An 18,633-nucleotide genomic window follows, 5' to 3' on the forward strand; every position below is an offset into this window, starting at 1 on the left:
AGTATTGCTAGTTATTATATTTGTTGATTAGTAGACACCTGTTGGATTTACTCGAATCTATAGACTTAAGTAATTAATAGATCATGTACAGGGATTACTTATGTGGATTAGGATGTTGTTTTGATGATGATCGTGTTGGTATCAGGATTATTTTCATCATTACACTATATGCATATATATATATATGCGTGCTGATGACCATTGCTCCCTTATTGTATGAGCTAGTTTGATAATCACTACTCCCTTGCGATATAAGCTACTCATCAGTCATGTTAGCTACCCATTCGACCACTAAGGGAGAGTGGTAGATTGGAGTGAAGCTAGTCCTATCGTGCTCACTTGGCCGCTCAATTTAATACACTGTCCGCCTCGGCCACTCAAGAGTAGTAGTATCTTGAGGGTAGTATAGTTCTCAGGGGCTAGAGATGTGAGTAGTCATGGACCTCAACGCTATGTAGTTAGATAACAACTTAGTGAATTGTCTACCTTGCCACTCTATTGTGGTATCTGGAGGGTAGTACAGTTATCATTGTCCTGGTCTCTCAGCCATACAAGGGTCGTGTTGTCTTAAGAGGTGGGAGAGAGTGACCATGTTGCATGCACGTGCATATTGCATATGATGTGCGGTGCATCTTTCAGAGATATATCTGCATTTGCTTATGATTGTTGCACATGCTTGAGATATGATTGTTGCATATGGTTGATATGCTTTATACATGTTCATTTATCATACATGTATATGCTATCGGTTATATTGCTCAGGTGTTACGAGCAGATCTGTTGCTAATCCGTAGTGAGTTTACTGATCACTATACCGTGCGTGTTAGATTTAGGTTAGGTATATGCATTTATTATGTCAAATAAGGTATGTGCATTGATATGTCATATATGATCATGTTATTATTTCTCTACTGAGACTGTATACTATAATCTCCATGTTATATATTGACCATGCACTATCTTATCTATTGCCCACTGAGTCATCCGCACTCACCACCCCATTTATGTATTGTCTTTTTCCTCAGATAGTAGGTAGATGATTATAGAGTCGCTTGGAGTATCTTGTCTACCAGTCCCAATTCATATCAGAGAACAGCTTTTTACTTTGCTTTATGTTTTTCTTGCATTTCTTTGGATTTTATATACTTGGTATTATAATAATTTTATCATGGACTTGGTGTTTAGCCTATGACTACTTTTATTCATTTGTTATTTATTGTATAAAGCCTAGTTGGCTAGCAGTCTGTCATTTTTTATTTATGGGGTTTTCTTTATCTTCCTCTATATTTTGTTTTCTTTCTAGCCGTGTGGGCTATGTATACAATTGCATGGTTGGTGATCTAGCTGTGTGGGTTACATATTCTTTATGGTTGTGTTTTATTGACAATCGTGTGGGCTGTAGGTTATTATTATATACTTGTACAGCCGAGTGACTATGTATCTAGGTTTCATTTGTCACTGTTACAAGGGAGATGCTATCTGTTTGTCAGGAAAAGACTCCTCTGGGTGTGACAGGTTGACCGAACAAGGTGATTAGTTGACTGAATAATTAATGCACTTGATGGAGAAAAGATTGGATCCCTGCAAAGAAGGAAATCCACATGATCAGTCGATCGATAGGGAGATCAGTCGACCGAATATCTTTTCGATCGATCAAATGTGGATTATAAAAGAACCTCGAGATTAGCATCGAAGATCAACTTTGATGAGCAACATTCTCATTCTCTCTATTCGTGTTGTTGCCACTACTACGCTTCATTTACATGTGCAAGCTTCTACAACTCTTCTCCGATGATCTATGCTTCAACTCTTCATCTTTGTTGGTATATTTTGTGCTTGCATTATTTCTATAAAGATAGTAGTTTATTACAATCCTATACATCATTTCTACGAGTTTCTTCTTCTCCAAAGTTTTCGGAAAGAAGACTATTAGTGAATTGTTCAATGGTGCGATCAAGGATAGCGGGTCTTGGAGTAGGAGTTGATACAGTCTCCAAACTAAGTAACCAACTGTGTCTTTTACTCATTGCTCTTGCTATCTTATTTTGCTTCAACTTTGATATTTGTTTTACGAATTGACACGAAAAGAAAAGGTTTTTTAAACGAATGATATTCACCCCCCCCCCCTCCATCTCTATTCGATCCTTCACTTCTTAGGCCACACTCAAATTGCTTTGGTATCATACTCATCATTAAAACTATTTGATAGAGTTATACCGATTTATTAGGGATTATGATGCATTATACCAATACATAGGTTTAGATTGCAGGTTTTTTCTTGAGTTTAAGTAAAGGTTTAAGTCTGGAGGTATGATGTGCACAGATTATATATAATTTTAGACTTTGAGTGATGCACATTCACTAGCATTTATTGATTATGTTTTATATTATCCCACTCTATTCATTCGTTTCATTAGCATAAATACTTCTTTGTGTTCAAAGATATGCTTTTGCTTTGTTTTGATTGACGGAACGTAAAATGGAGAAAAAGGGGACAAAGAATGTGAAGTGCAGTCTATTCTGGAACCCAGCATGGGCAGGTCATGCTCTAAGGCATGGTCGTTCTCCCCCTACAGAGATAGCCATGGCAGGGTTGTGCCTACCAAGCACGGTCATGCCCTTTTTCCAGAGGGTGGCACAGCAGGGTCGTGCCAGTCAGCATAGCCATGCCAAGAGGCACGATCGTGCCTCCTATTCACAGAGAGGTTCATGGCCAGGTCGTGCCTTTCGCTATCTGCACAACCATTCGTGGTAAGGGCAGGGGGTTGTGTTGCCTGCTCTAAAAGAACTCCTCCCCTTTTCTTGGGGTGGACCATCACACTCTCTTTTCCAACGACTTCTCGACGATCTGAAGCCATTTCCACCATCCGTTCATCTCCAAAGTTAAGGATTGGTTCTCGAAGACATCGATTTCACCTCGGATCAGCTTTCTCCTCTCTTCTTGTCAATTTGAGTTGTAGAATGCTTCCATTCATGTCTTCGAGTCTTAGTTCTTTGCGTATGAAATAGACTTTCCTTGTTATAGGATATAGGGAGTAGTTGTGATGTGTATTTGATGTAAACTCTATAGATATGTCTATTTCTTATTTCTATAACATGTTTATGCTTTGTTCTTGTTCGATTGAATGTGTATATGAGCTTTACTTGCTTATATGTGTTGCTTGGTTGAATGGATATATGGATTGGTCATCATTTAAAGGGAATACTTGTAACGCCCGCCCTCCCTGCTACTCAAAGGGACGGGGCTACTTACTTACTTTAACTATTCCAGGATACATATATATTCAAAAATTCTTTCTTATAACATAAAGCAGAGGAAATGTCATAGAGTTATACTGGAATGTAACGTAAATACAATGGTTCATGTCAAACATAACAAAACATTATAGCAGGTCTTATTGGTCTCAGCCGAGCCACTGCCACACACACCTCCTTGCCTCCCCTGCAGCTCCCTTAGGTCATCCATCCCTTGCCTTTATCTGTGGTACAAGGAAGTAAGCTATGAGCACACGAGCTCAGTAAGATTCTTTCCTACTCACAAAAATCTGTATCTCAAGCATAATCATACAAGCATATCATCAATGAAAAATAAACATAATTATCAATAGGTGAGCATAGTTTCTTATCATAACATATCCTTATGAAACATGTTTCTAACATATCATAAACAAAGAAATCATATGAGGTAGATCATGAGAAGCATAACATATCATGGAACATAGAAAGAAACATATCATATATGAATGGGTGCATTATGCAAAATGTCGTTTTAAAACATATGCAATGTCGAGTGTAAGATGTCTTTATACATATCTTTTAATATTTGAACATAATATCATCATCATGAGGGTCCGGCTTAGTACCACATACATACATAAATGCGCACAATCCCTAGGATAGGGTAGCTAGCCCCGAACCTACTAGGGATCTAGACCCGTTCATAGTCCGTCGGTCTAGGGGCGTACTAAGGAGCACATCCCTTTTTACTAGACCCATTCATAGTCCGTCGGTCTAGGGGCGCTTATGGAGCTCACCCTTGGTACAAGCCATACAAAGTAAAGTACATGTCATGCATATCATATCATTATAATCGTCATATCATATCATCATAAGGTCATGCTCTTGTCTTAACATGAAGAGTGCTCTTAATCCCAACTTAAGGGAAACAACTCTTTGCCATTTTCTTATCATATCATAAGGCATGCATTCTTGGCACATGGCCATTATATGAAATCATTATCATGCTTGGTTCATAAGCTTACATAGATGAGCATACAATATATTGAAATCATACATGCTTGTGTACATAATCATCATAAGGATCATATCATGCATAATTCGTAACATACATAATCAACAAGTTGTTGATCCTATCATAAAGCATGCATACTTAAACCTAAACATATCATAAGGAAAATTCATGGCTTGCTAAGTTTAAGTTTAAAACTTTCTTGAATCCTAAGTCATATAGTCATGGCCGAAAGTTCATAACAAAGAATACTTCTAAACAACATACAACATGAATACTTAGCAAATCTCATAACATATCATAAGAAGTCTATGAACATACTAAATTAGGTTTTGAGTTTCATGAACCCTAACACCTTATCATAGCCGAAACATCATATAACAAGGAGTAAAACTTCTAAGCAACATATGAACATAAATACTTAGCCAAATTGATAACATATCATAAGGAAGTCTATGAGCATGCTAGATTAGGTTTTGAGCTTCATGAACCCTAAAATCTTATCATGGCCGAATCTTCATAAGCCAAGAATATAAACTTCTAAACAACATGTAATATGAACACCTAGCTAATTCCATCATATATCATAAAGAAGTCTATGAGCATACTAAATTAGGTTTGGAGCTTCATGAACCCTAAGGATTAATCATGGCCGAAACTTCATCATGTAGGAAATGAATTTCTAAGCAACATATAAGTATAAGTTTCTATCCCATTTTATAGCATATCATCAAGAAGCCTATGAACATACTAACTTAGGTTTTGTGCTTCATGAACCGTAAAAGTTATCATAGCCGAAACATCATGCAACAAGAAGTAGACTTCTAAGAAATCTTTTAACATGAATACCTAGCAATTTGATAACATATCACAAGAAAGTCTATGGACTTGCGAAATTAGATTTGGAGCTTTAAGAAACCCTAAATCACTATCATGGCCGAAACTTCACAACTAAGAAATAAAATTATGAGCAACATGTAAACATAATCTCTTAGTTAATTTCATTGCATATCACATGGAGGTCTATGAGCATACTAATTTAGGTTTTGAGTTTCATGAACCCTAATATTTCCATCATGGCCGAAACTTCCTCAAGCAAAAACATAATTTCTAAACAACATATGAACATGAATCTCTAGCCAATTTCATAACACATCCTAATTAATTCCATGAGCATGTTAGATTAAGGTTTAAGCCTCATAAACTCTATATTTTTATCATGGCCGAAACTTACAAAAGCAAGAACACAACTTCTAAACAACATATGAACATGAATCTCTAGCAAATTTCATAACACATCATAAATAAATCTATAAGCATGTTAGATTAGGTTTTAAACCTCATGAACTCTATACTTTTATCATGGCCGAAACTTTCTCAAGCAAGAACACAACTTCTAAACAACATATGAACATGAATCTCTAGCCAATTTCATAACACATCATAAATAATTCCATGAGCATGTTTGATTAAGGTTTAAGCCTCACAAACTCTATATTTTTATCATGGCCGAAACTTACAAAAGCAAGAACACAACTTCTAAACAACATATGAACATGAATCTCTAGCAAATTTCATAACACATCATAAATAAATCTATAAGCATGTTAGATTAGGTTTTAAGCCTCATGAACTCTATACTTTTATCATGGCCGAACCTTATAAAAGAAAAGAAGGTCAATAAACATCTTAATAAGAAGATCAATTTAACATCACACACATAATTTCTTTTCTAACTAAATTCATATCATAACCTACTAAAGTACATATGCATGTTTTCTTCTCTTCATTTTATTTCTAATTCTAAGAGTTCAAATCTTTCGAGAATACCGTAAGCAACTTGTACCACAGGTGAGGGAATACTTACATCCTTATTTGCTTAAGGAAAAGGGATCTTTCTTGTGGAGCCTTCCTAGAGAGGGGTCTTCTTTGTTTTTGGATTTCGGCAAGGAGAGGTGGGGAAAGGTCTTGGTCACGGTGAGGAGGAGGAGGGAGGAGGAAGAGGAGCAAATGAGTTTTCCTCTTTAATTTTCCCTTTTATTCATCATGAGAGGAGGAAGGGAAAATGTACTTTTCCTTCTCCTTTCTTTTACTTCTCCTTAATGAGAAGAGGAAGCAAGAATCCTCTTTTCTTTTGAGAGGGGGAAGGCAACTCTAACTTCTCCTTCTCAATGAAAAATCTCTTTTCTTACCCTTAACTATATTGTCACTTCTTTCTTTAACAATAATTTCTCTTGGTCTATTGGTTAACACATGCATATATCTAGTAAGAGATCCAAGGTTCAAGCCTTTGGTGATCTCTCTTTTTGATTCTATTTTATTTTTATTATTTTTGCAATTTCCACATAAGGCCTATTTTTTTTATTCATGATAAAAATATCTAAAATCTTGCTAAGTACTCTATGGGTGTTACAATACTATAGATTGTATGATCAGGAAGCTCATGGTGACAGAGGATATCCTTTCAATCGAACATCTCAAACATTCCCTTGAAATGGAGGCCAAATCCATACAAGGGAGATTCTAATTAGTGTTTAAGGAGTTTTCCCTAATCCCATGTTAGGAAGAGATTTGCATAATCTAGATCGTATGACTGGGGCTCTAGGTGACAAAGGTTATCCCTTTAACTGAACCTTCTTTGTTACCTTCTCTACTTAGTAGCACTGGATGCTAATGGAGAGAACACTCCAATATAACCGTCATGGGGTAACATCGGTATTTAGTTAGATTTCCCACGAAGCATGAACATAGAGGATAGGTAATTGGCTATTCATATTATATCAATAAGTATCACGATGAAACTGAAATCCTAGAACTACTTTTCCAAGTTATTATATCAATAACTACTTCCTCATACGACTTTCCTCACTCTCTTCTTTCTAGCTCTTACTTTCTCTCTACTTCACAAACTTTCCCACAATTAGATAGTCTAGGTACAATTCGCTTTGTAAAATCTCTAGTGGTTACTCATCAATTTCTATGGATCGATATTTTTTATTACTTGACGATATTTACGTACATTTATATACATGTACACATCAAGTTTTTGATAAAAGATAATATATATATATATATATACGCGTCGCGCAGGATAGCAACGCTTTTTTTCTTTTTTTTTAATTGTTAATTAAAAAAATAATTAAAATATTTTTAAAAAATTTTATTTCTAGAGTTCATGTTTCCCAATTGGGTTATAATTTGTAAGCTATTTTTTTTTTAAGATTTTACCTCTAGGATTCAAATTTCCCAATTGAGTTATAGTATTTAGTAAAAAGAAAAATTAAAAATAAAATAAATTTAAGTATTTATGGAGTATTGTAATGTCTTTAGGGGATATATTCATGGATTAGGGATTTATATATGAGGAAATATTGATTTTTTTAAATTCAAAATCTAAATAATAGATATCATATGTTATTATTTATTATTATTATTTTTAAAATTTTGAATTTAAAAAAATAATTAAAATATTTTTTAAGATTTTATTTTAGGATTCATGCTTCCCAATTGGGTTATAATTTTCAAGTTATTTTTTTTTAAGATTTTACCTCTAGGGTTCAGACATTCCAATTGCATTATAGTGTTTAGTAAAAAGAAAAAAGAAAAATAAAATAAATTTAAATATTTATGGAGTATTATAATATATTTAGGAGATATATTTATATATTAGAAATTTATATATAGAAATTTGATTTTTTTTAATTCAAATTATAAAAACATAATTAGAAAAGTGATATGCTGCGCGCGCACTCAGTGATGCACTTTGGGACGCGTAATATATCACAACTCTATATATAAATAAGAAAATATTAGAGAAGAAAAAGAAAAATAAAATAAAATAAAAATAGTAATGAGAAAAAAAAATAGAAAGATGAAAAAAGGAAAAAAAAAAAAAAAAAAAAATTATTTTAGTAGCACCTCCTACTATTATTCTTAACGAGTTTTCAACTTTTTATTTTTTTTATATAGTACTTATTATTTTCTAAAACCAGTGGTATTTTTTCAAGATATTATAAAATAAAAATATATCTTTCTTTTTTCCAACATATGTAGCATTTACGGGTGCATATATACTAATAATATCTTATAATCAACTTTTTCTTATGTAATGAATGCATGTTTAGAACCTACATAAGTATTCCATTATAATAAAATACATAATTTGTTCAATTATTATGAAAATAAGTATATACTAGATTTAATATATAATTAAATATACCATATCGGTATATATTAGCCATGAGTTTATAGTGTGCCACACATCGCACGGATAAAATTGAAAAAATATCTATTATATACCATCTCCTATATTACAAAAAACTGTTTTCACAATTTGAATATATGACCATCATATTACACAACAATTTTACCATACAAGAAAACTCCCCTTCAATAAAAAAGAAAACAACATTAGAAACTAATTTGTTAATGAAAAAACACCCCTACTTTTCCTGCTATATTACTTTCATGTCTTACTGCAGTGAGTAGAGGACAAGTAACAGGTTTAAACTGCTGTGGCTCTGCAAGTCTTTACAGTTCAGGATTTTTTAGTTATTTATTTTTGATGTTATGAATGTCTTTTAAGAGAACACAGGAGCCATGAGAACTGCAGTTGTCTTCTTTATCCTATCTTTATCATTCATGGCAATAGAAAGCAGGGTTTTTCTGGAGCATTTGTGTTGTAGCAGATGCCTCAAACACTATTGCAGAACTTGTGATAGTGAGATTGTTGTCACAAGAATTATTGTTGAAGGCTCAGTTGCACTTGCGCATGCTTTGAGCAGTTTGATTCCCTCAAGAAGCCATCATAACACTATCACAAATACATTTAAATTATCACATTTAACTGTCATAAATAAATGGATACCGTAGCAGTTGATTTTTTTTTTCTCTGTACTTAATGAGGAATCTGTCATAGTTGTCAAGCAGCTATCCGTGCCAGAAGACTCCATCAATCGAAGCTTACTGACAAAAAGCCACAGGCCAAAAGACATGGATTATTATTAAGGTGGTTTCTGAAGAATGTCAATTTCAATTCTTCCTGCCCAGTGACAGGGGAGCTTGCTGAATGGTCCTACCAACATTTGTCTACTTCAGAGATTCTTGGAGAACGGCTAAAAAGAGCAATTGCGTAAGGCAAAATCACATATGAATCAGTTTTTTGTGGTTTCTGCAAATTCTACATGTAAATGATAGAAGTACAGTAAAGCTATTCTATGAAATTTAACTAATTAGATCACTAGGTTCCCACACACCATTCAAAAAGAAGGGAAGAAACAAAAGAACATCTCAAATCTTTCTAGTTGATCAAGACAGGTGAGCCATACTCCACTTAAAATGACATAGTTGTTCAGCAGCTATTTGTCATTTTCCAATCTTAACTATCAGGTGCTCATCTCTCAAAGCAGCATTGAAGTTAAAAAGTCTTACTTGATTAGGTGATAAGGTGGCAATGGGGGATTCAAAAGTTTCTGGCCCATGGCACACTCTGGTCATTTAATTTATGGTCCCCAAGCATTCAAAGAGTTAGAGTTCTTTTTCTATGCACACTTGTCTCTGCAAGTATTTATGACAGTTTAAATTTATTTATCTATAGTCTGTGAGCTCAAAATCAACATCTGCGCTTGCTTGAGTTCCATGCTTTGTCACAACATTCTGCTAACAAGTCAATGAGAGGAAAATTTATGGGAAAAAAAAAATCAGGAAATGACTGTTTCTGTCCTAAAGGCAGACATTTTTCAAGGGTATTTTGGTTTATATAGAAGGGTGGATTGGTCATGCCTTGATTCATGCTAAGTTTGATTTATCAAGTAGTTTCCAAACGAATTTGTCACTAATTTAATATGATTTTAGAAATTATTTTAAGGATATAAGTGTATTTTCCCTTAAAAAGCCTAACACGACCCATAGACATGACTATATTAGGCTTCACCCGACTCGATTCTAATAGAGCTACATCAAGCATAACCAGATCCGAATCAATCTAGGTTGAGCATCTAATCAAGTGAAGCCAAGCATAACTGGATCTTAATCTGGCTAGTCTAAAAACAACTCAAATAAATTTGGATTCTCAAATCTATATCTCAAGATACAAAGCATGTACAATGTCTGCTGACGACAAAATGTGACACACCCTGTAAATATTTCTCAAAATTTTAAGCACTGAAAACAGAAAGAATTTCAGAATGAATACTGAACAAATATTTTTTCTTCTTTGGACATGTTCATCCAAATGAAGTGAATGACACAGGGTTAATAACAAGAAAAATAATCACCATCCTATTCCAATTTTGGCCTTGTTATAAGGTAAAAAAGCAAGGGAAAACAATCACCATTCCCTGAATTTTGGTCTCCTTTCATGATGGATCCCCCTTCCTATTATATCTTTATACGATTATACTATTATCACCACCTTTATACCTTTCTAAAAGTATTAACCCAACCCTTTATATCTTCTAATCAGCACCACCAATGGGTCTTCCACCTGAGATTATTCTTTTGTGGGTTCCTTCTAGCAATGGATCGTCTTTATCAGTTCTACAAGTCCTTTATTAGAAAGAGTTATACATCCAAACATTCTTACAAGATCAGGAAGAAAGAGAAAGTGTGATGATCCATGAAAGATAATTAACTAGTATTACATGCAGGCTATAACATTGGCCGATAAGAAACAACTTACAATGGAGTTTGGTTCACCAGGGTGTAACTCTTGTTTTTTGCTTTAAACCTTGCTGACATGGTTCCATGTATTTGTCATGGACCCATCACCAAATTGTCTGGAGTAGTGTAATACATATTTGATGGATTTATAGGATTTGCCTTAAATGTAAATCTGTTGTTAGTATTTTCTCCAGACTCATAGATTCTAGGTTGCGAAGTGTCATGAAACAAAGAGGTAGCATGAGTTGCCCCACCCTTCTGTTCTATTTCTAAAAACTGATGTTCTCCATTTGTGATGTTACCTAAACATGGAATGATCCCAACACCGAGATCAAGGCTGATCACAGGGGTTCTGGTACTGCAGTTCCTAGGCGGAGTACTCGTAGAACTGTCATCATTTGTATCTGATGGCATGGATGCATCCTGGCTACTTGGCCTTGCAGCAGGTACATCATGATTGTGTTTTCCTTCATATGTTGTAATTACAGCTTTTGGATCATGTGATGCCCTCTCGACATGTTTCCTGACAGGGCAACCTACATTTGTGCACTTGTAGTAACTCCTGCAAGGAATAAGATTAAAAAAAAAAAGTAGATAGTGAAGAACTTAGAACTGAAACAACGATTTCTAGCAACTTCAAAGATCCAGGTTTCATAGTCCAACAATTTGTAAGAAGAAAGTAAATGTAAAACAGTTAAAACTCTCAAGTAATAGGATAATACAAAATCAGTCAATTAAAAATACCAGCATCATGAAAACCAATTCAGTTATAAAATAGTAAAACATAAATATACTACTGTCTTCAAAATTAGAGATTGATTTCTTTGGACGATTAGTGAAAACATAATAGAATCCAAGTCACTGACTTACAAAGATATGTTGTAACTTAATGGACATTAATTATAATTAGAGATACCAAGTTAGCACAAAGGTCCCTCATGCCAATGATACTGAAACCTCCTACTCTGCTAGATGAACAAAATAGTTGGAATGACTTTACATGGTGGCAAAGGTGATTCGCTCGCCCCTAGTACCTCCGCCAGCCCGTCTCTACGTCAACACGAAAGAGGTAAATCACGGGTGACTATTAGCCTTGGGCAGCTGAATAGCGCATGGGGGAGGGTAGGCACCTAGCTACTAGCCGGGATTTGACCCCCAAACCTCATGGTGGCAACACTACCATGCGCCAATCAACTGTCCGTCCCGAGGGGACTAGAATGTGGAAGAATAACAGCAACAAAGAAAACATGTTGCAACAAGATTCATGTTGTGTGACACAAGATTGCCGGCACTTTTCTAGACAACAGATTCATTCCATTCTGAATTTCATATAAGTATACCCATTGGCACAAGATAGAAGTCAACTTGGGCAGGAGTTATATGGAAAGCATGACTCAGCATTGTTTATGACTTTTTAATACACATGCCGGAACTATGACTCAGCAAGGGAGTGCACAGATATATGAAACCTCAGATGATACAAAGTAAATGATAAACAGACAAGCAGTGAAGTGCAAAGGAGAAAAGAGGAACAAATGTGGCTTAATTATGAGCTTTTTACCAGTAATTCTGCATCTTAGATATGGTTAAGATTTTTGTAAATGTAAAATGATCAGTATGAACAGAACTTTCCTACTCAGAAATTGCCAAATAGTAAAACTCAAATAAATTCATTTTATCTATTAAATATGTAACATGTAATGATATATAAACAGCCATCATTCACACATCACGAATTTAGTTTCCATCAGGAAGGGAAAAGCGTTAGAGTTGTATCCTAAGAATCACACAGTTGTAATACATTGTGATAGATTAACCATATCATTATGGTCTATAGCAAACCAATTTATTGACCATTCTACTGATAAAACATATAAACACAGATTTGGTATATCCCAGGCATGCATGCATAACCATACTGTAATAAGTCCACAAAAGTAATGGAGTAATACCAGCTAATACCTAAACCTTGACTATAACCATGGTATTCTATCAATAGCTACCTGTAAATAAAGATAAAAAGAATAACATAAAACAGTCAAACATTCCAAGGAATAATAATACTATGATACACTGCTTAAAATGATCTTGGAAATCATTCCCAAATTTCCATTTGAACATGAAAAAAATGCTATGTCACAAGGCAAATAAAACAAATATAAACTAAAAGTGACAACAGATCAAAAGGAGCATAGTTTACCATAGAAATATAAAACTACCTTGGATTAGGATTTCCCTTAACTACTTTCTGACCATATTTCCGCCAACGATATCCATCATCTAAGATATCAACTTCACTAACGGTTTGTACTACGACACGTGGCTCACGGTTCAGTTTGCCAATCGAAGCAGAATCAACATTAGCAATTTCCATTTTCCTGCTTATAGGCATTGCAACATCAACCTATTGGTTCATATAATTGCAACATACAATTAACTTTGGGATTCATCAATCAAAGAGGGCACCTGCGCTTAGACTCAGGATCACCATCTCCAACTACCTCATCACAATTATTAGATTGCCCACCACCAATTTTGACATCATGCTCACTGATTGATGCTGGATACATCTCACTAGCACCATTAGGATCCACCTGTTGAGATATCTGGCAAAGCACATTTTCTGACTTATCTGAAAAATGACAGGCTCCAGATGAAAGAATATTTAAAAATTTTGAAAACGCACAACATTATTCACTTATAAAACTCTCTTACCTTCATCAGCCACTAAAGAATAAAAAATAGGCGAATTTTCTTCTTCTTGGTTGGACAATGAACCAATTGCTGAACGACGGTTAGTCTGAGGTTTAGGATGATCATGTTGACCTCTATGTATTATTTCAGTAATTTTCCCATCATGAGAACGTTCTATCTGCTTCTTCATGTGGCAATTAGGATGTGTGCATTTGTAGTAGCTCCGAGGATATTCACTGCCTTTAACATGTTTCTGACCATACTTTCGCCAGTTATAACCATCTTCTGCAGATTTTTCAATTATAGGTTCATTCATATCAGACTGTAATATACATGCACCTTGATCTGACCATTTTGCTCGTTGTGTCTCAGTAAAATCTGTTTTAACTGGTGGACAAGCTGCTGATGTGGACACTTCAATAGCAGAAGTTGAAGCACCAACTAGTTGAGCTGACTCATTTTTTGAGGGAAATCCAGACTGACCTAGAGATTGACTTGAAATCTGTAATGCCCTTTCAGGATTAGCCAATGAACTTGACATTAAATGGCATAGAAATAATAGCAAACAACTGATGAGCATATTCAATCTAAATTCATAAAAATTAAACAGACAAAAGAGCAAGCACAGGGAAATTCTAGCATATTAGGATGCAGCACATTCAGGAAATTATAACTTACTACTCTGGTGCAAGGCTTCCCACATATAAGTTCCTCACAATTAAACAAAGCTAGGCTTGCAATTGGGATAGCATTGCAGTAAAAAATATATGCACTAATCAACTTTGAACTTATTTAGAATTTTTTTTAACAAAAAGCAGCTGCAGTAAAATACAAGCAGCTGCAAGTGACAAATAGCTTTTGTATTGAAAGTCATCATGATTATGAAGCCTATTTGTCCAAACTTTAGCATTGAAAGTCCTTTTTAATAATTAAATTCATTTCCATATTATATATGCACACACAATCAGAGTTTGTATTGAAATTTCAAAATTAGATACATCAAAATCATGTTTTCTCTCATACAACAGCAACAACCATATATCCCCACTGTATGGCTTGAATCCTGGCCTCTACAATCAGAGTTCTATGAAACACTACACTAATAATGCCTAGGTCAATTAGATAAGCTTCAATTATGTTTAGAATTTCCTTTGATCTTCCTTTACTAATTATAACTTTAATTAATTCAACTAGTTTAGAAGTGGAATTTATATGTTTATTGCCCAACAAGTTGACCCAAAACATGATTGGATGCACCACAATTTTATCAAATATTTTCTTTTAGACAAAGGACACATAACAATCCAGAGAACCCTCTCCACTGAGCCATTTGAATTTTTATCCCTTGAACAATAACTTCATCAATCTTCATAGCTAGATAATAGAGCTAAGTTACCTTTAGAGATTTTCTTTCCAATCAACTCAACTAACCCTTAGTCTTTTCATTTTTTTTTTTGTTATTTTTCAAGTTATTTATCATATACGAAATTTTCATTTTTCTTAGTTTGAAACCTTTAGTTGTAAAGCTTGCCTTTTCAAATATTCTATGAATTTATCACTCAGTCAATGCTAATATCAAATTAAATTCTAGAACCAAAGATGGGAGCTGAATTTTGATAGGCATTAAACTGTTTCAAAATAAATTTTTGTAATATTTCTTATCTATATGCAATGAGTCTACTAGTTGCACTAATAACTTAAACAACAAATTGTTTGTAAGAGTAAATTAGTTATTGCAAGAAATAAGATTACTTGCCTAAGATAGAGAAATATTCCAATACAATTTAGCATCAATTAACTAATGTTATAAGTTGCATAATTTTTTTTTAGTTCTTAAGAACTAAGACCACTAGCCTAGATAAGAGCTAATTAACTCTGATAGGTAACTCTTTAATTAACTTAAAGTAAATGGAAACTATTTACCAGTGCCTAGTAATCTTACAAAGAACTAATGTTTAACTATTCCAAATTTATATACCAATGCCTAACAATTTTGCAAAGATTTAATGTTTTTACTTCTCCAATTCTGTTTACCAATGCCTGATATGAAAAGATTTAATGTTTCTATTCCAAATACAACAACAACCAAACTTTATCCCACTTTGTGGGGTCGGCTATATGGATTCTTTTACGCCATTGGGCTCTATCTCCTACTATATCATCATCTATATTTAAATAAATTTTATCTTATTTTATTGTTGCTAACTAAGTCTTTTTGGTATTTCTCTTCCTCATTTGATATGCGTGTTTGTCATAGTTTCACATCGTCTAACTGGATCAACATGCCCGTACCATTTTAAACGTGTCTCTCGGAGTTTTCCCTTAATAGAAGCAACTCCGACTTTCTCTCTAATGCTCTCATTTCTTATTCTATTCCAAATCCAAAAGGAAAAATTATACTTTATTGATCTCGAAACATAATACCTTAAATAAATAAAGCATAAAAAAGTTTGAGATTTGTATTAGTTGATAATTAAAATATTTATCAATATCACACAAAACATAAATATACAGTTTCATGATTATGTGCATATGCAGCTCTACAAATTATCTACCTTACATAAAAACAAATGGAAATTACCAAAGGTCTCAATGAAGATAAGCTGATATTATAAGATGCTTTGACATGGGGTTTAAACTCAAAAGCTCTGGAAATCCCTTCATCACTTGAACTGAGGTTTGAAATATCTATTGGGGGCATTGATGTGCCTAAATGAGCATTTTTACCCAATATAGAGGCCATATTGAGGGTTCCTGTAGTTGGAGAAGGCTCAGCCTGCAGAAAGGGGATTACCAAGGTAAACAAACCATTATCTTCCTATTCATATGATTGAAACATACATGTCTTACACTACTAAGAAATACAAAAGGCTCAAGCTTTATTTATCTACAAATCCTTTATTAACTGTGGTATCAACAGATAGAACTGCTAGACTTTTTATTCCAGAAGCCACATATAACAAAGTAATATTTTTGACTAAGGAGGCATTGTGTACAAACAGCGACAAAAATATTTTTATATTTATGATTTAAGGATAACCAACAAACTGATGAAATCCAAGCAAATAGATGAAATCCAAGTCATGAGTGATCGAACTACTATCCTACATTCACAGAACTAGTCTAATAGCATGTCATATATGATATCCAAACAGTATGTTTTAGAAAAATAAAAGAAAAAAGTTGCTGCAAAAATTATATCAGACTAAAAAACTATACGATCAGGATTGTAATAACCACAAAACTATTTTTTATGATAGTATGGGCAAACTCTATCAAGAAAAAATGGAAAATTTGGAAACTTCTTTGGCACTTAAGAAAAATGACCATCATTAAAGGCTTAAGTGCATACCAGTTTTGCTTGTTTCTTTGTCCAAATTCTTACTAGTTTTCAAAAGCCCTCTTCCTTTTTGAATCCATCACAATAAAGCAGCCTAAAGACTACTTTAGAAGTAACATGATTTCAAACTGACAGCCACAACAGCCCAAACGATAGCTTTCCAATTGATTTCTCAATTAGAAATTTTTATGAGTTACAGATACATTCTAGCTTTTCAACACTGTATCATAATCATCTGCTATTTAATAAAAATCTCATACAAGTATGAAGAAACAAGGAGTCACGAAATATTGGTTTTAAAGCTACTAGTTTATGAGAAAGGCGTCATGTGGAGGCATTTAATAGAAGGAGAGGTTCCCAATCAAGCACAATGCTGAACCAAGAACTGGGATATTTGAATTATATAAAGGAATAAAGGTGACGAAACGGAAGGGAATGAGGCAAGAATAAGATTCAGTTTAAAAATTATGGATAATGGGATTCCACCAAACATTGCTTTCAACATAAATTCTTTCAAAAAGTAAACAAAGAAGAAGCCTCTCGAGGCACTAAAGACAATAACATCTAGATCACATTAATCAGTTCAAACTAGTTAAAAGCTATTGAAATACTGAGCCACTTTTACTAATCTAAAAGACACACAAAAAAACCATTTTATTCTTGTAGGCATTCATGAGTGGAGAATTTTTCTATGATAGAGGTGAGTTTTTCTGTCATGCACTGACGTAGTGGAATGCTTAATCGGTAACTATTCAAATCCTATGGAAAGACATGCTTCCTCTTGCCGAACACAAAACTTAGAAACTGAAAGATTTGAACACCAGCCATCGAGACTATCAGAATTCAGAAATGACACGAAATCGAAGCATGAAATGGAGAGAAAAAAAATAGAAGGAAAAGTAAAATAAAAGAAAAGTGAAGCTATCTCGCACCATCCTGTTAGTGATGAGAACAGGGGATTCAAGCAGTGAGGAGGGACTAAATCCGGGAGGAATTGTAAGGCAAGGGGAACGCACGATCGGAAGCCGAGCCGGAGACATCGACTTATACCTCGCCCCGTTCAATCCAGCAAGATTTGACGGCCCAGGACCCGGCTTCTCCACAACCCCAGTCCTCTTCTCGCGCGTCCCGGCATCGTTTCCGGCGCCGGAGCACTCAGATCGAAGCTCTGGAACCGGCTGACTACCCTCGGCAGTTCGGCAGCTGAGATCTCCGTAAACGAGCTCGGTATACGCCTCCATTTCAGGATCCCACAGGTCTGCCGTAGACACTGTGCGAGTGGAGAGCAGGCAGAGAAGCACAAGCAAGAGAAGAACCCGAAGCAACCGGGGACGGCTAGGGGATTTAGCGGTCCTACTAAGGGTAATTTTGGTATTAGATTGCTTGTTAACATATAAAACTAGTACAGCATGCTGCATTCTTGTTGACTTGCAAGGAAAATGGTATTTTTATTTACTATACTACGAACTTCTATTTCTTTGAATTACGAAAGGGTCCCTCTTCGTTCACGCGAATGGGCACCCGATCCTGAATCTTGGAAAAGTACGTTCATGTCCCTGCTTTGGTCCCCACAGAAGTGGGCATGTCTTGCACGTGATATGCTAATTATTAAGGAGACATGATTGATAATCAAAACAAAATTATTTTAAAAATAGGTGGGGCTCACATAATTGTATTGCCATCATCGTAG

At 34.6% G+C, this 18,633-nt stretch overlaps 1 protein-coding gene across 1 annotated transcript; it reads right to left on the bottom strand.

The window, feature by feature from the left end:
- Window positions 1-10,776: 10,776 nt before the first annotated feature.
- LOC121984416 (WRKY transcription factor SUSIBA2-like) lies at window positions 10,777-18,266 on the bottom strand. Its single transcript, XM_042537339.1, has 6 exons — window positions 17,876-18,266; window positions 16,185-16,379; window positions 13,625-14,105; window positions 13,376-13,541; window positions 13,129-13,287; window positions 10,777-11,471 (listed from the first exon to the last, which is right to left on the bottom strand). Exons 1-6 carry the CDS (start codon window positions 18,182-18,184, stop codon window positions 11,003-11,005), a joined length of 1,779 nt encoding a protein of 592 aa, XP_042393273.1. The 5' UTR covers window positions 18,185-18,266; the 3' UTR covers window positions 10,777-11,002.
- Between the last annotated feature and the right edge of the window lie 367 nt (window positions 18,267-18,633).

This window comes from Zingiber officinale, chromosome 5B (genome assembly GCF_018446385.1).
Source record: "Zingiber officinale cultivar Zhangliang chromosome 5B, Zo_v1.1, whole genome shotgun sequence".
In the NCBI taxonomy this organism is placed as follows: Eukaryota; Viridiplantae; Streptophyta; class Magnoliopsida; order Zingiberales; family Zingiberaceae; genus Zingiber; species Zingiber officinale.

Coding starts and splice junctions, on each gene's coding strand:
- LOC121984416 (XM_042537339.1), bottom strand. CDS start 18,184: ATGGAGGCGTATACCGAGCTCGTTTACGGAGATCTCAGCTGCCGAACT. Junction 13,542..13,624: donor TTCTTTAGTGGCTGATGAAG/GTAAGAGAGTTT, acceptor GTCATTTTTCAG/ATAAGTCAGAAAATGTGCTT. Junction 11,472..13,128: donor AAGGGAAATCCTAATCCAAG/GTAGTTTTATAT, acceptor TATTCCTTGCAG/GAGTTACTACAAGTGCACAA.